At 43.6% G+C, this 23847-nt stretch overlaps 1 protein-coding gene across 1 annotated transcript in view; it reads left to right on the top strand.

The window, feature by feature from the left end:
* APPBP2 (amyloid beta precursor protein binding protein 2) overlaps positions 1-23847 on the top strand; it is a 67504-nt gene that overhangs the window by 20947 nt on the left and 22710 nt on the right. The window contains exons 2-9 of the mRNA XM_039365217.1: positions 5551-5639; positions 9989-10140; positions 11389-11512; positions 17420-17588; positions 18640-18729; positions 20205-20272; positions 20373-20478; positions 23282-23406. Of these exons, the coding sequence (XP_039221151.1) occupies positions 5551-5639; positions 9989-10140; positions 11389-11512; positions 17420-17588; positions 18640-18729; positions 20205-20272; positions 20373-20478; positions 23282-23406 (923 nt within the window). The remainder of the gene's footprint in view (positions 1-5550; positions 5640-9988; positions 10141-11388; positions 11513-17419; positions 17589-18639; positions 18730-20204; positions 20273-20372; positions 20479-23281; positions 23407-23847) is intronic.

Genomic DNA, 23847 nt, shown 5'->3' with positions numbered 1-23847 from the left:
CTTCTCGACGCCCTTCCACAAACCGCATTTACGAGGCTACGTGGAAGAATTTTCAATCATGGTGCTCTGGCCAGCACCTGAACATCGGGGAACTTACGGTTCCCAACATCTTGGAATTTTTGTTAAGTGGCCTGGAAAGGGGTCTGGCTCCAAACACATTACGCAGACAAATCGCCGCCCTTTCCACGATTCTATCGTGCAACTCCGGGGAGTCTCTGGGTCATCATCCTTTACTCCGTTCGTTCCTTAAAGGGGCAGCGAACATCAGGCCACCCACCGTACACAGGTATCCTTCCTATTACGGGTCCTATGGGCACTTACCAGGGCACCGTTTGAACCACTGAAAACATGTGACATCCGCTACCTACCCCACAAGGTAGCATTCTTGGTAGCCGTTACATCGGCTCATCGTATCTTCGAGTTAGCCGCACTCTCGATAAGGAACGATCCGTGTTGCTTCCACAGGGATCGAGTAGTCCTGCGACTAGATCCCACTTTCATTCCAAAGGTCAATTCCTTATTTCACAGGTCACAGGAGATAGTCCTACCGGATTTTTGTCCAAATCCAACACACGACCGGGAATGTCAGTGGCATACATTGGACGTCCGTAGGGCTCTGAGGTACTACATTTCACAGACCGCGGAATTCCGCAGTTCTGAGGCTCTCTTCATATCCTTCCACCCCTCTTCCAGGGGTTGGAAAGTCTCCTCTTCCACTATTGGAAGGTGGATCAGAGCATGCATCGCCGGGGCATATCAGACGGAGGCCTTACCGATCCCCAGTCGGATCACGGCACACTCTACCAAGGAGTGCAGCCACTTCGGCGGCATGGGCCACCTAAGCCTCCATTGAGGAAGTATGTAGAGCAGCCACTTGGGCCTCTCCTTCCCCGTTCATCCGGCACTATAGGATCGATAGGTTTTCCTCTGCAGAGGCCTCCTTTGGTAGGAGGGTTCTGCAGCAGGTTTTAGACCAAAGTTCCACACAGGACCAGGCTATTTCCCACCCTCAGGGACAATGAGCTTTGGTATGTCCCATTGGTGGATTCTCCACCTCCAGTGCTGGAGAAGGGGCGTTGTCTTACCTGAACGCCTTTTCTCAGCACGGAGATGGAGAATCCACTCCCACCCTTCTAGGTCACGTAGGTCTAGGGTTAGTTGTTTTTTTTGTGTGTGTGTGTGTGAGCCACAACGTCTTGCTGTCAGTCAATGGCTTCACTCGTGTCAAGACTGGGATCTCGTGGTCCAGGATGGGCGTGGCAGCTTTGGTTGACTGATCTGATTGGGCAGGAATACAGTCTCGACCCACTGGTGGATTCTCCATCTCCGTGCTGAGAAAAGGCGTTCAGGTAAGACAACGCCCCTTTACATTCAGATGCTTGGCAACTGATTCATATTTATGACGGTCACAGTGTCCCAGGGTCATATGACGTGACCAAAACTGCTGCAACCAACCCAGCAGATGGGGGGAATAAAAACCAAACACTCCCCCCACCCCTGCTGCCAATCCTCAACAGAAATGCTCACAACAATGAAAACCTCAAACAGGAGGAAGAGCGCCGCCGGGCGGGCAGGCAGGTGTCTTGCTCGGCTATGGCTTAGGGGGCACTTTTTTCAGTGCCATTGTAACTTCGAACAGTCACTAAGTAAACTGTTGTAAGTCGAGGACTATCGGTACTTTATCACTTTTTCCGTTTTTGTTTTTTTTTTTTTTTGGTCGTCAAGTTTTTGACACCTTGCAAGGCGACTGGTGGTACTCGGATATTGCTATATCCTAAAAGTGGTACAATGGGTGAAAAGGTTGAAAAGCCCTGAACTAGAAGATCTCCAAAGTTCCTTTCAAACCTATGATTTTATGATTATTGCCAATATGTCATAGTATTGAGTTTACATCATAGGTCTCTTTTTAAGAGATTCAGAATGTGAAGGCTGTGTTGGTTCAGTGGGATTTGATAGAAAAATTGCAGCTCTAAATAGTTCTTTATGTTGTGCCTAATTCATGATCTTACTATTTCTTTCAAGCGTAATCAAGTTCTTAATCTTTTTTTGAGTTCAACAGTCTTGGTGGGAATTACCCTACATATAAAATTTAGTACCTGGCCAGTTAAGTGTGCCATCTAAAACAAAAGTGGCCTGTTCTGGAAGGATTTTAATAACAAATGAGGTTACTTGATAAATACTTCTGTGACATAATTGTGAAATAATTATTTTTCCGGCTATTTTGAAAAACAATTAAGATACATGGAAAAAATCATCAAATTGCCAGAGGTGTGTAATATTTGTAATGTACATTATGCATATTCATATGGTATTCAAATGATTAATATTAATGGCATATTTATTGACCTGGTTAGTGCCTACATTAATCTGCGGTTTGTGGAACAAGTTAGCATAGCATGGTTAACGTAGGATACTGAGCTACGAATTGGGCAGACGACCTTTTTTTGTTTCATATTTGTAGGCAGCAGCGATGCCACCAGGATGGCAAAACTGACATTTCTGTTCGCTCTCCTTAACCCCCAATGCCATTTTTAGGATATTTTGCGATCTAAGGGCAAAAGGGTGGCTTAAAAGTTTAAAGCTGAAAATGTACCTCTTTTGGCTGTCAGTGAAATAGCCGTATTTTCATTTAGTTCAGTATGCTAACTCAGCTACAGAGGACAGTTTACTAACAGAATAACAAAGTTGGAAGGGACCTTGGAGGTCTTCTAGTCCAACCCCTTGTTCGAGCAGAAGACCGTATACCAGTGGTGGCGAACCTATGGCACACGTGCCAGAGGCAGCACTCAGAGCCCTCTCTGTGGGCACGTGTGCCATGCCCCGGAGATGGCAACCATCCCTCTTCAACCAGCCGCCTGCTAACTCATCGAGGTCCCACATGGCTGGATGCATCCCAGCACCCATGTGCTCGCTGGCCCCTGTGTGCAGGGGGTGATGGTGTCAGGCAGCAGCCACCCCGGCCCCTGCCTCACCTTGCCCTGTGATAATTGCACCCCCGCCCCGCTTCGCCTTGCCTCACCCCGCAGGATGAGCCTCCTGCCAGAGACCCCCTGGATCTCCCCCAACCCTGCCCAGCCCCCATAGGCGTCCCTCCCCATGAGCAACATCGAGGTGATCACGCCCACCTTGGCCACACCCACCCAATCTGCCATGACCACCACAGCCACCGTCACCCATTGGGCCACGCCCACCCGGCACCTGGTGATAAATAAGTGAGTTTTGGGTTGCAGTTTGGGCACTCAGTCTCTAAAACAGCGGTTCTCAACCTGTGGGTCGCGACCCCATTTGGGGTTGAACGACCATTTCACGGGGGTCGCCAAACAACGCAGTCCGCCATTTTGTCCGCCATTTTTTTTCCTCAGCCGGCACGGGGGCGGCACCGCGCATGTGCACCATGCCGTGCACGCGCGCCGTGCATGGGGCAGCGCAGCGCATGCGCGACGCATGCTTATGGCCAGGGTCGCCGGTATAAAAAGGTTGAGAACCACTGCTCTAAAAGATTTGCCATCGCTGCCGTATACCATTCCAGACAAATGGCTGTCCAATCTCTTTTTAAAAGCCTCCAACGTTGGAGCACCCACAACGTCTGAAAAAAGCAAGCGTTTCCACTGATTAATTGTTCTCACTGTCAGGTTCCAGGTTGGGTCTCTCCTTGATTAGTTTTCATCTATTGCTTTTTGTCCTGTCTTCAGGTGCTTTGGGGAATAGGCACCCCTCCCCTCTTTTCTTTGTTGCAGACTTTTAATGCTACTGAATTTATTTGCTATTTTTTTCTCAGCATTAAGTCATTCTTTTTTAAAAAACAACAAGGAAATGTTCTTTTTAATAAAACATTAGATCTGGTTCCCTCAAACTAGAACACACTGTTTGTCTTAGGGAAAGCATGCGGCGCTGTAAACATATTTTTCCCCTAGATTATACAATTGTGCAGATTGCTAGGTGAGCGATATATTATTTGCTACAGCAGGGGAAACAAAGCTGCTAAATCCGTTGAGTGTTTCAAAAAAAGAAATTCAAGCACAATCCAAAAGATTTTTTTTTAATGAAAGTAGACTTGTTGTTGTTAGTTGCAAAGTCGTGTCCGACCCATCGCGACCCCATGGACAACGTTCCTCCAGGCCTTCCTGTCCTCTACCATCTTCTGGAGTCCATTTAAGCTCATTCTTACTGCTTCAGTGACTCCATCCAGCCACCTCATTCCCTGTCGTCCCCTTCTTCTATTGCCCTCAATCTACAAGCCGAAAGTAGACTAAGATGTAATAAATAAATAAAACAACATCATTTTGTTTGCTTGTAGCATCAGGTATTCTGAAATAAACTGCCCTTATATACAGGTAGTTGTAATAATAATAAAGTTGGAAGGGACCTTGGAGGTCATCTAGTCCAACCCCCTGCTCAGGCAGGAAACCCTATACCATTTCAGACAAATGGCTGTCCACTTCTTGACTTACGACCACAACTGAGCCCAAAATGTCCATTGCTAAGCAAGACAGGGTGTTAAAAGTGAGTTTTGTTCCCATTTTACAACTTTTACAACCTTTCTTGCCACAGTTGTTAACTGTTAACAACTTCACTGCAGTTGTTCAGTTAGTAACACAGCTGTTAAGTGAATCTGGCTTCCCCATTGCTTTGCTTGTCAGAAGATCTCATGACCCTGGACACTGCATACATCCTAAACACCATGCCATTTGCCAAGCATCCGGTTTTTGATCACATGACCACAGGAACCATTTGGGAAAAGGTTGCAAGTCACATTTTTCAATGCTCTTGTAACTTCAGTCAGTCACTAAACAAATCATTGTAAGTTGAGGCTACTTAATAATAGTCGTCATCATCATCTCGATAGGTAGACAAAAATGCCAAATCCAGTCTGAACATCTGGCTGACTGTGCAATGATGATTAATGATAATGGTGATGATGATGATGATGTTGGAAGGGACCTTGGAGGTCATCTAGTCCAACCCCCTGCTCAGGCAGGAAACCCTATACCATTTCAGACAAAGGGCTGTCCAGGCTCGTCTTAAAAACTTCCAGTGTTGGAGTGCATTCTGGAGGCAGGTTGTTCCACTGGTTAATTATTCTGTCAGGAAATTTCTTGTATATGCAAATTCTATTTTTCAGAAGTAATGGCCACGTACATAACTGTTTTCCATAAATTTATTTCTTCTCGCTACATTGATTTAAAATTTGGGATGAAACCCCAGTCATTGTGGTTTATTTAAAAAAAAAAGTGGTTTAATACATTGTTGAAGTGAAACTGTGTTTAATTTGAAATGCCGCATCCAGAACACATTGCCTACTGTCCAGCAAATAGCAATATATCTTTAAGTGGCAAAACACTGTCATATTGGAAGGAATGGCTGGCACACCCCAATTCATATTTGCTAAATGCAGGAAGCCTTCAAGCCTTTGGCTTGAAAAGCCGCTCGGGATCCAGTTCTTCAAAGGAGCCTTGAAACTGAGCACTCACTGTACCAAACCTGTGTATGAAATTAGCACCTGTTGATGTATTAATAAAAATCATTTCTTTTTTTCTTTCTGTTATGCAGCTTTACCAACAAGGCCGACTCTGCCAGCTGGGTAGCGAATTCTGCGAACTAGAAGTTTTTGCAAAGGTGCTTCGAGCTTTAGATAAAAGGTACATTTTGCAAATATTGCTCCCCTTTCGCTTCCTTGTATTATGGATCAAGCAGGTTCTGCCAGTAAAAAACTTCCTCAGCCCAATTCAAATGCCGATAAGCATTTTTTAAAAAAAGTCCTGCTAATTTAAGTGCAAATAAACTAAGATTGTCCTTGATGGAGGCAGTATGAGGGGGCTGTCAAACCTTTATGCAGGCTAGCTTGTCCATTGCAGTTACACAGTAGTTTCCTCTTAATTTAAAATAGGGCTTTTAAAGGTAGCCCTTGACTTACAACCATTCATTTAGCAACCATTTGAAGTTACGCCTTTTGTAAAAAGTGACTTAGGACCCGTCCCCGTAAGGCACAGCCATTGCAGCAACCCCAGACAGACAATCAAAATTTGGGTGCTTGGCAACCGAGATGCATTTACAGTGGTTGCAGCCTCCCGGGGTCACATGATCCCATTTGCGACCGCCCCAGCCAGCTTCTGACAAGTAAAGCAAAGGGGAGAAGCCAGTGTCAACGCTGCAAATATTGTATATTCTTGCTTTTGACAATATGCAGAACTGTCTGGTATTTATGGGGTTAATACAGAGCAGAAGGGGGTGGGGGTAAAGCCGAGGAAAGAAAGAGGAAGAAAACCTTTGACCTTCACACTAATTGGATAATGTGATATATGGCTAATTTAGGGAGGGAACATGCTGATAATTTAACTGCTCAGAGGAAGAGAACTTAGATCCTAGCATCCCTCCATTGTGTAACATTTTGTAACAATAAAAGACTTTTAGGAAAATAAATGCCTGGAAGTTCTTTGAAATGTTTCATTAGCCGGAACCATAACAGCCAGATTCGCTTAATAACTGCATCATTCACTCAGTAACTGCAGTGCTTCCCTTAACAACTGTGGCAGCAAATAGGGCACAGCTCACTTTACAACCGCTTCCTTTAGCAGTAGAAACTCCAGTCCCAATTGTGATCACAAGTCAAGGGCTACCTGTGTTACTGGAAACCACTAGCGAACTCTTCTTGGGTGTGTTCCCTTAGAGTAGGAGAGGAACAGCCTGAACAAACTGCATCCAGTTTTGGTCACCACGATGTAAAAAAAATGTTGAGACTCTAGAAAGAGTGCAGAGAAGAGCAACAAAGATGATTAGGGGACTGGAGGCTGAAACATATAAGGAATGGCTGCTGGAATTGGGGATGTCTAGTTTAATGAAGAGAAGGACGAGGGGGGACATGATAGCAGTCTTCCAATATCTCAGGGGCTGCCCCAAAAGAAGAGGGAGTCAAACTATTCTCCAAGGCGCCTGAAGGCAGGACGAGAAGCAACGGATGGAAACTGATCAAAGAGAGAAGCAACTTAGAACTGAGGAGAAACTTCTTGACAGAACAATTAACCAGTGGAACAGCCTGCCTCCAGAAGCGGTGAATGCTCCAACACTGGAAGTTTTTAAGAAGAGACTGGACAGCCATTTGTCTCAATTGGTATAGGGCTTCCTGCCTGAGCAGGGGGTTGGACTAGATGACCTCCAAGGTCCCTTCCAACTTTATTATTATTATTACTATTATTATTATTATTATACCAAGGGCTGGGTCAAATGCATCATGAGTCTGGAGTCTCTACACCAGACATGTCAAAAGGCCCGCGGGCCAGATCCGGCCCGTGATGTGTTTAGATCTGGTCTGCAAGCAGACTCGGAGGAGGAGGAGGTGATTTAGTATATAGGGATGTGTGTGTGAGCTGAATTGGCAGCTCCAAAGAGGCTGGGGGAAGAGTCAGCTCGAGCTGCATTGTTGCTGGGGCTCTGCTGAGGCTCCAGGATTGGTGCACATTGCTTCTGGTGGCCTGGGGGGAGGGGTGGCAGCTGCACACAGTCTTTGGGGGGGCGAGTCAGCTGGAGCTGCGGGGCTTGGCAGGAACCCCAGAATCAGCGCACGCAGCTCCAGCTGATGAGCGCTGCCGTGAAAAGGCCAGCTAGGCAGTGAGCTACTGCATGAGGGAGGAAAGAGGATATAAAAGGAGGCGTTTTGGCGGGAAGGAGGAAAAGTGAGGGGAGAGACAAGGCGATAGGAAGGAGAGGAAGGGGATAGGATAGGATAGGATAGGATAGGCTTCTGTGGGGCAAGACTGAAAGAGAGAAGGGGACAGCAATTGGCATCCCGGTTCTAACTCCAGCTCCCCTTGGCGCCCATTTGCATTGACCATAATAGATCAGATTCTTCTGTATAGATTGCATGGAATAAATGGGCAGTGCTTTTGAACTCTATCCTTGTTTTTTGCACCTGACACTTAGTTTCTCCTCCTCAAGTTTCTCCTCCTCAAAATTTAATCATAGGGACTACTGATGCAATCATAGGGACTACTGATGCTGGGGAAGCTGCGTGCATGTGTTTACTTGTTTGCTGGCTTTGTTTGATTTCTATGCCTCCCATCTCTCCGAGGCTGCTCTAGAGGGCTTCAGCAAAAGTACCATACAAATATCTAAAACGATAACTAGAGACCGTACGTTTAAAATTCTCTTAAAATTCAATTAAGTTTCTTGGCTTAACATTTTTTCCACTGGGTGTGTATACCGTCTCTGGCTGTAATGCTGAGTGATAGAGCCCTTCCTGCTTAGCGGATTTGAATCAGAGTTCCAGTTTTTCATTTTGTATTTGTGTTTTCCCCCTTTGCTGAAGACGTGGCGCAAGTTTATTCTGTAATATAAAATGCGGGGGAGCTGTTGGGATGAGTTGGGTGGATGTGTTAAAATTTCACCTGCTGTTCTGACTTCCTCTGCAGCTGCAGAGAGGAAAAACTGATACCAGTGTGAGGAATGGGTGGGAATCTATTTAAAGGAATTAAACCAATAGTTGGACTGTTCAATGCAGAAACTTCCATGAGGCTCTACTCCTAAGCATGTTTTTCAAGAATACATTCCCGCTTGATAATCGCCTTCCTGAATCTGCTATTTTTTAAAAGTTCCATTTGACCTCCCAAAATTTGCCAGTGACTGTAGCTGGCTTGCATTTTCATATGGCAAGCAGAGTACAGGTAGTCCTTGACTTATGACCATAATGGAGCCTGCCCATTAGGGTCATATATGATGATGATGATGATGATGATGGAGAAGGAGGAGAAGGAGAAGGAGAAGGAGGAGAAGAAGTAGTTGGAAGGGACCTTGAAGATCATCTAGTCCAACCCCCTGCTCAGGCAAGAAACCCTATATCATGTTGGACAAATGGCTGTCCAGTCTCTTCTTAAAAACTTCCAGTGTTGAAGCATTCACCGCTTCTGGAGGCAGGTTGTTCCACTGGTTAATTGTTCTAACTGTCAGGAAGTTTCTCCTTAGTTCTAGGTTGCTTCTCTCCTTGATTATTTTCCACCCATTGCTTCTTGTCCTGCCTTCAGGCGCTTTGGAGAATAGCTTGACTCCCTCTTCTTTGGGGCAGCCCCTGAGATATTGGAAGACTGCTATCACGTCCCCCCTCGTCCTTCTCTTCGTTAAACTAGACAGACCCAATTCCAGCAACCGTTCCTTATATGTTTTAGCCTCCAGTCCCCTGATCATCTTTGTGGTGATGGTTGAATAGCAGCAGGTCACCACATGACCAGATCCAATTTTACGACCTTTTTTGCAACAACTACAGGTAGTCCTCGACCTGCAACACTTTGTTTAGTGACATTCAATGTTACAATGGCACTGAAAAATGTGACTTACGTCCATTTTTCATACTTATGACCTTTGCAGCATCCCCATGATAATGTGATCAAAATTCAGATGCTTGGCAACTGGTTCATATTTATGACCGTTGCTGTGTCCCAGGATCATGTGATCAACTTTGGCAGCCTTCTGACAAGCAAAGTCAGTGGGGAAGCCAGATTCACTTAATAACCATGTTGCTAACAATGGCAGTGATTCACTTAACAACTGTGGCAAGAAAGTTCGTAAAATGGGACAAATCTTACTTAACAACAGAAATTTTGGGCTCAATTTTGGCCATACGTCAAGGACTTAACCTGTATTAAATCCATTGCTGGCTATGGTGCACTTTGGCCAAAAAAGTAAATGCCAGTTTTCAGTAAAAACATACATTGTGGTCGTGTGACTGTAGGATGCTGCAAACAGCCATAAATGCAGGCTACTTGCTGGGCACCTGAAATTCGGTCATGTGACTTTTTGTGAGGGGGTTGGCTGTCGGAACTTTGGAGCTGAGTCATAAGTGTGGGGATCCACCCTAACTTTGAAAGGTGGCTAAACAAATCAGTTGCAAGTCAAGGACTACCTGCATTTTTAAGAGACATAATAAAGACTGCAATCTGCCAGCATTGCTAGAAGGCAGGAAAGTATTCTTATCTCCACTGGTGCTTCTTTTGTCTTCTAGGCATCTCCTTCACCACTGCTTTCAGGCGCTGATGGATCACGGAGTAAAAGTCGCTTCCGTCTTGGCCTACTCATTCAGCAGGAGGTGTTCCTACATTGCAGAATCGGATGCTGCCGTAAAAGAAAAAGCGATCCAGATCGGGTTTGTCTTAGGTAACTCTCTGCAGACATAATATTAGCCACTTCACTTCTTTACAGGTACCTTCAAGGTTATGTGAAAATGTAGCACTTTGTCTTTTTAAAAACAAACCCTCCCTAGCAAACTGGACATGGGGAGTTTAGTTTGTCTCATTAAGTCAGTGGTTCTCAACCTTTTTAATGCCGCGACCCCCAACCGGTCGTAGGTCGAGGACTACTCAACCGGTCGTAAGTCGAGGACTACTCAACGGGTGCAGCACCGTTTGCAGAATGGGACTTTTGGCGGGCTCAGCAGGGCAGAGACAGCCTGGACAATTCCTATTGGCTTTTGAAAGCCAATAGACTTAGACTCTATTCAAGAGAGTCTCTTCTATTGGCTTTCAAAAGCCAATAGAATAAAAGGGAGTAGCACAGCTAAGGAAAAGGGGGAAAAAATGGCGGACTGCGTTGTTTGGCGACCCCCGTGAAATGGTCGTTCGACCCCAAATGGGGTCCCAACCACAGGTTGAGAACCACTGCATTAAGTAGATCGGGGGTGTCAAAATCAATTTCATTAAGGGCCACGTCAGCATTGCGTATGCCCTCAAATTCCAAACAGGCCAGGGCTCTTTAAGACTAAAACCAACAATTTCTGGGAGAGAACATACATTTCTCAGATCAATTTGCCCTACTGAGTTGCTAAAAGAAGGAGAATTACAATCTTCATTTTGAAAAAAAATTAGAAGGAAAGATAATGTTTAAAATGTAATAAGACGCTCCCTAATTTAGAGTTCATTTCTTCTTAAACATTAAATGCCATTACATTAATTACCACTTTAGGCCTTACTCATAGTCACCCATGCCTTAGTAACCCCCCTTTTTGGATTACTGAAATGTACTCTACATGGGGCCATCCTTGAAGACCATCTGGAAGTGGCAAATGGTCCACAATGCAGCAGCATGTGCAGTTTTGGCTACCCCACCATTTTTTGTTAAAGCAAAACCTACCATCATTGTTTATATATCAGTTGATGTGTATTTTATATGTCTATAAAACTTGACTGTTGAAAAATCACCCAGTAATTGACTCCTCTTCTTAATCAGTATGCTTAAATATTAACAGACAGCTTCAATTTCTTATTTAGACCTTCTGTAGTTTCAAACAGGATAAATTTGACCCAACGCTTATGTTGTTAGCATTAGAGTCAAGATCGCACGTCAGTGTCTTTTAAAATAAGATCAGTTGTGTTTTGAAAATAAGCAGTGATATTTTGATCTTTCTAGGGGGGTTCCTGTCTGATGCTGGCTGGTACAGTGATGCCGAGAAGGTGTTCCTTTCCTGCCTTCAGTTATGTACCCTTCATGATGAGATGCTCCACTGGTTTCGTGCCGTCGAATGTTGCGTCAGGTAAGCATTGCTCTGTTTTGAAGGCTGAAAAAAATTCAAGCAGCAGAATGCATCTCTGCTTGTACGAAGGGATTATCCAAATGTTACAACACATGATTGTTTTTTTTCTCCTCCCCAAACAGGAGGAACAGGATGAAGGGGAAAAAAAATGATATCTGTAAACAGTCTTTCCTTTGTCTGACCTATTCCTCACACTTGCAGAGCAGAGAGATTGGAGAAGAAGGGGTTACAAGAGAGTAAGCAGTTGGGGAATACACCAAGCAGCTTGTGTAGTGCACTTGCAGCTGCTGGTGTCAGCACATTTCTTTCTGTCTGTTCCACATTGTGTGCCTACTTACTCTCTTGTAATCCCTTCCTCTACAATGAATGTAAATGCAAACATTAATTCAATTCTGTGAAGTAATTATCAAGATGTTACAATGTATGATTGTTTTTTCTCTCCTCCCCAAACTCAGATAGAGGAAGAAAAGAAAATGATTTCTGTAAACAGTCTCTCTCGCAAGTGACCCATTCCCCACACTTGCAGAGCAAGGAGATTGGAGAAGAAGGGATTACAAGAGAGGAAGCAAAATGTTTCTGTAGTGCACTTGCAGCTGCTGGTGCCAGCACATTACTTTCTATGTGTATTCCCCATTGTGTGTCTACTTAACTCTCTTGTAATCCCTTTCTCTACAATGAATGTAAATGCAAACATTAATTTTTTTCTTGTTAATTCTAAGGGGTAGTGGAGTGATTAGCAGGCAAACAAAAGTGGAAGGTATGAACCTGATTAGTCATGCAGTACAGTTGTGATCATGTGATTTTTCCACTTAGTGACCACTTAGCAACAGAATTGCTGATCCCAACTGAGGTCACTAAATAAGACTACCTATATACTGAATTCAGTAGAGCTGTCAATATCCAAGATACCTTAGGCTTAGAAGATATTTCCTATTTACAAAACCATCTACAACCAGAGGATAAAAATTAGAACGTTGCTCTGCTCATTCCCAAATTGGAAGATTACAGGAACCAATGGAATACTGAATCCATAGAAATATGGCAAGCAACAGAAGGATCAGTACAAGTTCTAATTGTAGGAGGACTGGCAGAATCGGGTCGGAGTTAAAAGGGGGGTCAGCCTAGTCCAGTGGTTCTCAACCTGTAGGTCCGGACCCCATTTGGGGTCGAACAACCATTTCACGGGGGTCGCCAAACAACGCAGCCCGCCATTTTTTCCCCCTTTTCCTTAGCTGTGCTACTCCCTTTTATTCTATTGGCTTTTGAAAGCCAATAGGAATTGTCCAGGCTGTCTCTGCCCTGCTGAGCCTGCCAAAAGTCCCATTCTGCAAACGGTGCTGCAACAGTTGAGTAGTCCTCGACTTATGACCGGTTGAACAATCCTCGACTTACGAGCAGTTGGGGGTCGCGGCATTAAAAAGGTTGAGAACCACTGTGCTAGATATTCAAGCCGGTTTTAGAAAAATTCAAGGAACATGAGCCAGTTCTGCTGATGCATGTTGGATAATTGGGAAAGTTGAAAAATAGCCAAAGAAGGAAGTTCGTGCTTCAAAAAGCAGAGCAATGGATTGTGGATTGGGTGTCAAGCTGTGGTGTGTGGTTATAAAGGCAATCAGAACATCTCCTCCTTATGAGAAACCTACATACAGATCAGGAAGCTACAGTATGGACAGTACATGATGAAACCCATTGGCTTCAGGTTGGCAAAGGAGTGACAAGGCTATATTCTGTCCTCATTTATTCAGCCTACAGGCTGATTATACATTAATTGGGGCTGGTTTGTAAGACAACAAGCATGATTTCAAGATTGGAGGAGGAAATATTAGTAATATACATTAGGCTAATGACAAAGGTCATTGTTGTCACTTTGATTATTTTTTTTATCTTGCCCTGTAGATACACCTCCACGTAGAGCAAGGGTCTTCAAACGTGGCCCTTTTATGAGTTGTGGACTTCAACTCAGAATCCCTCAGCCAGGCACGCTGGCTGAGGAATTCTGGGAGTTGAAGTCCACAAGTCATAAAAGGGCCACATTTGAAGACCCCTTATGTAGAGAAAGCCTGCTGGGCTGGCTGAAGTGCTTAAGCACTTCTAACTTTTTCCTTTACAAACTGGTTGTACACAGTACCACTTTATAATGCCTTGGTAAGACCAGACCTGAAATACTGCATCCAGTTTTGGTCGCCACAATTTAAAAAGATGTCAAGACTCTAGAAAGGGTACAGAGAAGAGCTACAAAGGTGATTAGGGGACTCGAGGCTAAAACACATGAAGAATGGTTGCTGGAATTGGGTATGTCTAATTTAATAAAAAGTAGGAGTGACATGATAGCAGTCTTCCAATATTTGAAAGTCTGCCACAAAGAAGAGGGGGGGTCAATCTATTTTCCAAAGCACCAGAAGGCAGGACAAGAAGCAACGGATGGAAACTAATCAAGGAGAGAAGCAACCTAGAAATAAGGAGAAATTTCCTGACAGTGAGGACAATTAATCAGTGGAACAACCTGCCTCCAGAAGCGGTGAATGCTCCAACCCTGGAAGTTTTTAAGAAGAGACTGGACAGCCATTTGTCCGAAATGGTATAGGGTTTCCTGCCTGAGCAGGGGGTTGGACTAGATGACCTCCAAGGTCCCTTCCAACTGTTATTCTGTTCTGGTTGCTGACCTCAACTCAAAACAGTTCTTATATTGACCATTCAAAGTTACAACAGCACTGAAAAAAGTGACTTATGACCATTTATCACACTTAACCGTTGTAGCATCCCCACTCTCACATGATCAAAATTCAGACACTTGCAACTGACTCATTTATGACAGTTGCAGTGTCAGCTATGCTGACTCAGGAATTCTGGGAGTTTAAGTCCATGAGTCATAAAAGAGTCGAGGTTGCTTACCCCTGACCTAAGATCTTGGTATCATGTTTTGTGACCTGATAAGCAAAGAGAATGGTGAAGCCATACTCACTTAACAACTGTGTGACTAACTTAACAACTGCACTGATTCACTTAACTACTGTGGCAAGAGAAGTGGTAAAATGGGGCAAAACAAATGTCATAAATTTTGGGCTCAGTTGTGGTCATAAGTCGAGGACTACTTGTATTTCAGTCCATGCTACTTTTATGTTTCACTGTTTGCACAACAGACCGATTAAAGGAGGAAGATCCTGTTCTTTCTTTCTTTTTTTTTATGAGTAACTTAGAGGAAGGAACCAACGCTGTTCTTCCTTCATTAATCAGTAACATTTAGTGTGTTAATACCAATTATTTATTAAGGCTGAATTGACAAACTGGCTCACCTGCCTTTGGGTCTTCCTTTAATGCCTTAGAGCCAGTATCTACTTCCCCTCAGTTGTTTTTTTACCATGGAAAAGTTTGTTTTGGCAAAAAAATTGTGGGTGGGGAAGTTTAATGATAGGAAAAGCTTACACATTATTATTATTATGGATCATCGCACAGTCAGCCAGATGTTCAGACTGGATTTGGCATTTTGTCTACCTATCGAGTCCTTACCCAGGACCTGGGATAGGCAGATGTGGATGTTTGATGGTATTACAGATATCGTCGCAGGATGGAAGCAGTTCCTAGTAAGGCCGCCTTTTGCAATTGACTAATAGCGAATTTGTCAATGCCAATGGTGTTCAAGTGGTGCTCCAGTTGTTTTGTTGTTGTTGTTGTTGTTGTTGTTGTTGTTGTTATTATTATTATTATTATTATTATTATTATTATTATTATTATGGATCATCGCACAGTCAGCCAGATGTTCAGACTGGATTTGGCATTTTTGTCTACCTATTGAGTTCTTACCCAGGACCTGGGATAGGCAGATGTGGGTGTTTGATGGTATTACAGATATCGTCGCAGGATGGAAGCAGTTCCTAGTAAGGCCACCTTTTGCAATTGACTAATAGCGAATTTGTCAATGCCAATGGTGTTCAAGTGGTGCTCCAGTTGTTCAGGTATTGCACCCAAGGAGCCTATTACTATTGGTACTACTTTTGCTTGCTTTTGCCACAGTCTTTCTATTTGTAGGTTGTTGTTGTTCTTGTTGTTCTTGTTGTTGTTGTTGTTATTATTATTATTATTATTGTTATTATTATGGATCATCGCACAGTCAGCCAGATGTTCAGACTGGATTTGGCATTTTGTCTACCTATCGAGTCCTTACCCAGGACCTGGGATAGGCAGATGTGGATGTTTGATGGTATTACAGATATCGTCGCAGGATGGGAGCAGTTCCTAGTAAGGCTGCCTTTTGCAATTGACTAATAGCGAATTTGTCAATGCCAATGGTGTTCAAATGGTGCTCCAGTTGTTTTGGGATTGCACCCAAGGAGCCTATTACTATTGGTACTACCCTTGCTTGCTTTTGCCACAGTCTTTCTATTTGTAGGTTGTTGTTGTTGTTGTTGTTGTTGTTATTACTATCGATCATCGCACAGTCAGCCAGATATTGAGACTGGATTTGGCATTTTGCCTACCTATCAAGTCCTTACCCAGGACCTGGGATAGGCACATGTGGATGTTTGATGGTATTACAGATATCGTCGCAGGATGGAAGCAGTTCCTAATAAGGCCGCCTTTGCAATTGACTAATGGCAAATTTGTCAGTGCCAATGGTGTTCAAGTGGTGCTCCAGTTGTTTTGGGGTTGTTGTTGTTATTATTATTATTAAAAATGTGTATGCCATTTATATGCCACCCTACCCCCAGTTACTCTGGGCAGTTTGAAAATTGTTAAAAAAACATTTAAACACAAGGAACAATATAAATACACACAAAAACACAAAACCAAAGAACAGAAACAGCAGGGAATACAAACCTGGATGGAAACAAGGAAAAGGGAGAAAAAAAGGGGGAGTCAGTCATTTTGGGCAACAGCCTTAGTGGAGAACCGCATCTTTGGGACCCTTTGAAATACAGTAGAGTTGGGGGGGAGGCTGTTCAAATCTATTAAAGATACAAATGGGAGAAAAAGCAAAATACAGAAAATGTACACAATTATCTGCCTCTGTGATTTTGTCGGGTTATTTTATTTTTATTTTTGAGAAAATTTTATTGATTTTCTAGTTTTACATTTAAATATTTGAAAAGCAACGTGGCGGCTCATTTGATCAATAATTCCATAACATACAAATATCTTTAGTACAGATCTCAAACTATTACATTAAACATTTCCTCTCTTTTCCCCTTGGTATTTACTGTCTCATATTTAAATTAATACACTTCTCATTATATCGAGTAAATAAAAGTAACTTTCTTAACATTTATCAATATTTTTTTAGTTTATACATATCCTAGTTGTTTTAACCTTCAATCTTTTTTAGACAATCAATGTCCTGGTTGGTGTTTCCCAATTTTTAGTTTCCCATTAATATTTAAATTTAACGTTTAATATTTATTTATTCAGGCAAAGGTGAGAAATCTTTCCGATTCCTTAATAATTGTGCAATTTCAATACAGGTATTCCTCAGCTTACAACCATTTGCTCAGGGGCCATTTGAAGTTAACAACAGCACTGGAAAGAGTGGCTTACAGCTGTTTTTCACACTTAACGACCATTGCAGCATCCCCACAGTCACATGATCTTAACTTTAGATATTTGGCAATTGGTTTATATTTACGACGGTTGCAACGTCCTGGGGTCACGTGATCACCTTTTGTAGCCTCCTGACGAGAAAAGTTTACGGGGGGGGGCACCAGATTCACTTAATAACTGTTAGTAACTTAACAGCCACGGTCATTTACTTAACCGTGGCAAGAACGGTCGTAAAATGGGGCAAAACTCAGCTGCCTCGCTTAGCAATAGAAATGCTGGGATCGATTGTTGTAAACCGAGGACTCCCTGTAGTCTTGTAAGCGAAGCATTCCAAGTTTGAGGGTCATCACACAGGTGCCTGGATCTGTTTCCTAGGTTACTGCACGTCCGGAATGGCAACTGTAAATACCACTTGGGAGAAGAAACCTTCAAATTAGCGCAGTCTTATATGGAAAAACTAGCAGAGCACGGCCAGCAAGCCAACAAAGCTGCACTCTACGGGGAGCTGTGTGCTCTGCTCTTTGCAAAGAGTCATTACGATGAGGTGAGTCTAGATAATATCACTAGCACTGATGAGGCTACCTAGTTTGGGTCATGAAGCGTCTGCAAGAAAGCCACCAAGATCAGGAAGGACCCCTTGTGTCAACCCTGAGCTACAAATATTCTTCCTTATTGGTATTTGTTTGTTTGCTTGTTTATCAGATTTCTGTCCCAACTTTATTATTTTACAAGTCACTCAAGGTGGCGAATATGTATCCTCCTCCTATTTCCCCACCAAACAACCCTGTGAGGTGGATTGGGCTGAGACAGAGTGACCGGCCCAAAGCCACCCAGCTGGCTTTCCTGCCTAATATGAGAGTAGAACTTGTCGTCTCCTGGTGATTGGCCCAAACCCGCCCAGCCAGCTATCGCACGTAAGGCGGGACTAGAATTCACAGTATCCTGGTGATTGGCCCAAAGTCACCAGCCAACTTCCATGCCTAAGGCAGGACTAGAACTCACCGTCACCTGGTGATTGGCCCAAAATCATCAGCTTTCATGCCTAAGGTGGGATTAGAATTCACAGTCACCTGGTGATCAGCCCAAAGTCACCCAGCCCACTTTGATGCCTAAGGCAGGACTAGAACTCACCATCACCTGGTGATTGGCCCAAAGTCATCAGCTTTCATGCCTAAGGTGGGAGAAGAACTCACAATTGGCTGCAGCTTCCACTTCTTTCTAGTAACACCCCCACATTTAAGTTGTCCTTCCTCCTCCCCCCAACAAATGATTCTGTGCTGTTTGGAGGAGCAGGACTCCCATCCAAATCATCAACCAGAGTCACCTGGAAAACAAATCGGTGAATAAAATGAGTGCATTCCTGAAAACAGCTTCTGCATTCAGCACGATTCTCTGGGTTTTGTGTTGAATAATAAGGCAGCCTGAGTGGTGCTGATTTGGGGAGATTGTGGGGATTGAAATTCAGCTTCTCCAGAGGGGCCAGTTAGTGGAAGACCGTTGTAAAATTGTGGGATGTGACCAGCCTGTGTTTTCTTTTAAATCTCTGTAGCCTTAGTAACAAATGCTTTTCCAAACTTTTGTTGTGTGCCCCATAGGCTTACAAATGGTGTATAGAAGCAATGAAGGAGATCTCGGTTGGCTTGCCTGTAAAAGTAGTAGTGGATGTTTTACGACAAGCCTCAAAGGTAAGTTGAACAATTACTTATATCAGGAGTCTTCAACCTTGGCGACTTTAAGACTTGTGGACTTCAACTCTCAGAATTCCTCAGCCAGCAAAGCTGGCTGAGGAATTCTGGGAATTGAAGTCCACAAACTCCTAAAGTTGCCAAGGTTGGGGACCCCTGACTTATATGTTGCTGAAGAGGACAGGAAAAAGGACCATTTTTCCTTGAGGATAGAGCCTAAGCCAGGGGTAGGCAACCTTGGCTCTTTTATGACTCGGGAACTTCAACAGCTGTGCTGGCTCAGGAATTCTGGGAGTTGAAGTCCACGAGTCATAAAAGAGCCAAGGTTGCCTACCCCTGGCCTAGGAGAACCAGATTCTCAAGAGAAAAATAAGCATTTGCAAAATTCATAAAACTCTTCCCAGAGGCAGAGGGAAGAATACAGGTAATCCTTGACTTACGACCACAATTGAGCCCAAAATTTTATGTTGCTAAGGGAGACATTTGTTAAGTCAGTTTTGCCCCATTTTACGACCTTTCTTGCCACAGATGTTAAGTGAATCGCTGCAGTTGTTAGTAACACAGTTGTTAAGTGAATCTGGTTTTCCCATTGACTTTGGTTGACAGAAGGTCACAAAAGGGGATCACATGACCCCGGGACACCGCGACTTTCATAAATACGAGTCCGTGGCCACACCTTTGAATTTTGATTACAAGACTATGGGGATGCTCCTAAGTGTGAAAAACGGTCATAAGTCCCTTTTTTCAGTGCCGCTGTAACTTTGAACGGTCACTAAATGAACTGTTGTAAGTCGAGGACTACCTGTACCTAAACATTGACCCTCTGCCTATGTCATGATTCTGACAGACGAAACTCTTCAAAATAACTTCGAGGCATTGTTTTCCTTAAAGAATCTTTATTTTGAGTAGCATAATATTGGCACTGCATAATCGAAGCCAAAAACTGGATTCCCCTCCCCTGAGCACATAGTATCAAAGCACAATTCCCTCCTCTAATTAACAGCCATAAATCACGTTCCCCAATTAGCTTGAACCCCGGGCTTCCTCTCCATTTCTCCAGCCCCCAATTCCTTATCAGCTCCAGTTACAATAACCTTGATTCTCACACCAAGTTTAGTGTTGTTATGTCTAACTCAGTGTTTCTCAACCTTGCTGGCTGTGGAATTCTGGGAGTTGAAGTCCACATGCCTTAAAATTGTCAAGGTTGAGAAACACTGGTCTAACTGGATCCCGTTCACTTTCCCCCCTCCCAGCATCATCTAACTCTAAAAGCAAAAGGGAAAAGATGGCTACAGTTCCATCTGTTGTCAATGAAAACATCCGATGTTAGCAGCATTGACATCCTACACACACTGTAGTAATTGAGATTGCAGGTTGAGTTTTAGGAGCTCATTCTCGGCAAGGGGGATGGCAACAAGAAGATGGGACGGGGCTTTGAATATCTGTGGAGTCTTAATTTCTTCCATCTGTTTTAGGCTTGCGTTGTGAAACGTGAATTTAAGAAAGCCGAGCAGTTGATAAAACATGCAGTGTACCTAGCACGGTATGTAAAAGTTATCTTGGAATGCTCTAACATGCCCAAATCCTTAGGGAAGATTTTGTGATGTTCTTAACCTGGGGTGTTTTGGTTTTTAATCTTTCAGGGAGCATTTTGGAGCCAAACATCCTAAATATTCGGACACTCTACTTGACTATGGATTTTATTTACTCAACGTAGATAACATATGCCAGTCAGTTGCAATTTATCAGGTATGGCTTTGGTTTTGTAATTTATTGCAAGCCAGAAGCATATGTTACTATTGTTGTATTGCAGTGCTTTCTTCTCTCAAATCAGAAAACCATTCCTTCATGCCTTAATTTTGAACATAATCTCAAGTAGAAGGGAAGCTGGCAATCTGATGCAAGACAGAAAAGAATAAAGAAAAAAATATATAAAATAGGATAAAAACAATATACAGGTAGTCCTTGACATACAACCGCAGTAGAGCCCAAAATTTACGTTGCTAAGCTAGGCAATTGTTAGATGAGTTTTGTCCCATGTTATGGTTTTTTGGGGGGACAGTTAAATGAATCATTGCAGTTGTTAAGTGAATCATGCAGTCATTAAGCAAATCTGGTTTCTGCCATTGCTTGCTAGAAGCCAGCTGGGATGGTTGCAAATGGCGATCACAGGACCCCAGGACAGTGCAACTGTCATAAATACATGCCAGTTGTTAAATATCTGAATTTTGATCACCCAGCCATGGGGATGCTACAATGGTCATAAGTGCAAAAAGCAAATCATAAACCACTTTTTCCAGTGCTGTTGTAATTTTGAACGGTCGCTAAACAGATGGTTGTAAGTCGAGGACTACATGGGCTTTATGCAGTCCTCTGCTCTTTGCAGCATAGCCAAAAGATCAGCCTTCAATTAATTTGCCTTTAGACACAGCTTGTTCATCTTAGCCTTTGCTATGATTTTTATATGCCTGCCCTTACATAAAGGAGGTGGTTTGGGTTTTTTTGTTTCCTTTCTGTCTCTTTTGAGTGTTATGTAGATACTGTTTATCTCTGTGTGCCTGTTGATAGCCACTCAGACAAATCGCAGACAAACAACATCTACGTACTCTTCAAAAGAGACAGTGAAAAAGCCAAAAAGGAAACAAAAGACCAAAACATCTCCTTGCCGGCAAGCAATACCCAGATAGGCTAGAGATTACTGTTAGCACCAAGGTTAACACTAGACCAGCAATCAAGAAGTAAACAATAGACCAATCAAGGAACTACGAGTGCAGGCAAACAAGCAGCAGTAAACAAGCCCAGGCCAGAGCCACCCAAAACAGTCCCACCACATTGACAGGGCAAGCAGTGTGTATAACATGAGAGCAATCCCTACTACCCCCGTATCCCTGAAAGTAAAGCCTACCTCGAAAATAAGCCCTAGTTCGATTTTTTGGGGGGGTGGGTGGGCCTAATATACGCCCTACCCGCAAAATAAGCCCTAGTTTTGGGGTGAGGCACATACCTAAAAATCAAGCTGGGCTGGGGGAGTGGATCTGCCCCATGTGCTCCACGCCCCATTACCTTGCAGTCAGGCCTCTCCTCACCGGCCCACTTCTTCTTCGGAGGCATCTTCTGCAGCCAGGCCTGCATTTCTGGAAAGGCCACTGCAGCCGAGAACTAAGCTATAGATTGAATCCTCGGCATAGGCCTTCCGGAAAGGCCTGACTGTGAAATGCAGGCCAGAATGCAGCTGCAGATCTTTGGCCCCAGAAGAAGTGGACCAGCTGGCCAGGTCTGTTGGTGCAGGAGGTGAGTAAAACAGACACCCCCTGAAAATAAGACCTGGTGCTTCTTTTGGAGGCAAAAAATAAAATAAGACCCGGTATTATTTTCAGGGAAACACAGTAGCACTGATGATGTTACCTAATTGGGTCTGCAAGAAAATCACCAAACTCAGAGAGCACCAAGGACCTCACCTTTTAAAATAAATCATATAGTAGGTAGTATTAGTCTACCTAACCCAGCGGTTCTCAACCTGTGGGTCGGGACCCCATTTGGGGTCGAATGACCATTTCACGGGGGTTGCCAAACAACGCAGTCCGCCATTCCCACCCACCCCCCCTTTTCCTTGGCTGTGCTATTTCCTTTTATTCTATTGGCTTTTGAAAGCCAAGAGAATAGACTCTCTTGAATAGAGTCTAATTCTATTGGCTTTCAAAAGCCAATAGGAATTGTCCAGGCTGTCTCTGCCCTGCTGAGCCTGCCAAAAGTCCCATTCTGCAAACGGTGCTGCACCAGTTGAGTAGTCCTCGACTTACGACCGGTTGAGTAGTCCTCAACCTACGACCGGTTGGGGCTCACGGCATTAAAAAGGTTGAGAACCACTGACCTAACCTTTCTGACCGTAGGATGGAGAAGAAAAGAGTAAGGGGATTATAACTTCACCTTTCCACTGTTATTTCTGATGGAACACTTTAGCCTAGCCCAGGGGTAGGCAACCTTGGCTCTTTTATGACTCGTGGGCTTCAACTCCCAGAATTCCTGAGCCAGCAATGCTCAGCTTGGAAACTTCTCCCTTTTCCTTCAGCGTGGCTGGCTCAGGAATTCTGGGAGTTGGTCGACGAGTCATAAAAGAGCCAAGGTTGCCTAACCTTGGCCTAACCAATTCCATTGGAATGTTCCAAGTAACGCTGTCTTATCCCAAACTTGAAACAAGTTTCCTTTTTTCAGTCTTATGTGCTTAAATAAGGCGTGACATTTAGGAAGTCACTACTGTGTTAAAGCATGCTGTACAACAGTGTTTCCCAAACTTGACAATTTTGAGGCATGAGGACTTCAACTCCCAGAATTCCACAGCCAGCAACGCTGGCTGCGGAATTCTGGGAGTTGAAGTCCACATGCCTTAAAATTGTCAAGTTTGGGAAACACTGCTGTACAAGAAGGTAGCCAATCCTATGGTAATGGGCAGGAAGATTCTGTTTGCAACTAATCTGATGTTAGATATGTAAAAAAAAAGTTTTGACTGCAAAATTGAGTTACTGGCTTAGATGTTTTGCACAAATCATTTCAGACAGCCTTGGACATCAGACAGTCGGTGTTTGGCGGCAAAAACATCCATGTAGCTACAGCCCATGAAGATCTGGCATACTCTTCTTACGTTCACCAGTACAGTTCGGGAAAATTTGATAACGCACTGTGAGTACTGTATTCATTTAAGGCCCAAATGATTTTGTTTCTTTATTTCAGAGTCTTATTTCAATGTTAGAAAAGTATGTTTTTCTGAGATAGTAAATTTCAGCATTCATTTCCGCCCTTTTGCCACCACGAAAGATCATTTCTTTTTGTCCTACGTCTTTTCCCTGTTTTACTTTCTAAATAAGGAGTTATAAAAATACTCGGCCGCCATTTGTTTTTGGTTTTTTTTTTTTAGATTTTGAGACATTGTGCTGTACAGGTAGTCCTCAACTTATAACTAGTCTTTTTAGCAACCATTCAAAGTTACAACGGCATAGAAAAAGGGGACTTGCAGTTGGCACTCACACTTACAAGCATCCCCACAGTCACATGATCAAAATATGGGCACTTGGCAACTGGCATGTACTTACGACAGCTGCAGCACTCATGGGCCGTGTCATT

This window comes from Crotalus tigris, unplaced genomic scaffold (assembly GCF_016545835.1).
Source record: "Crotalus tigris isolate CLP2741 ecotype Arizona unplaced genomic scaffold, ASM1654583v1 scf7180000019972.133881, whole genome shotgun sequence".
NCBI classification, from domain to species: Eukaryota; Metazoa; Chordata; class Lepidosauria; order Squamata; family Viperidae; genus Crotalus; species Crotalus tigris.
The sequence above is the reverse complement of the archived record's forward strand: the minus strand, read 5'-3'. Positions and strand labels throughout refer to the sequence as shown.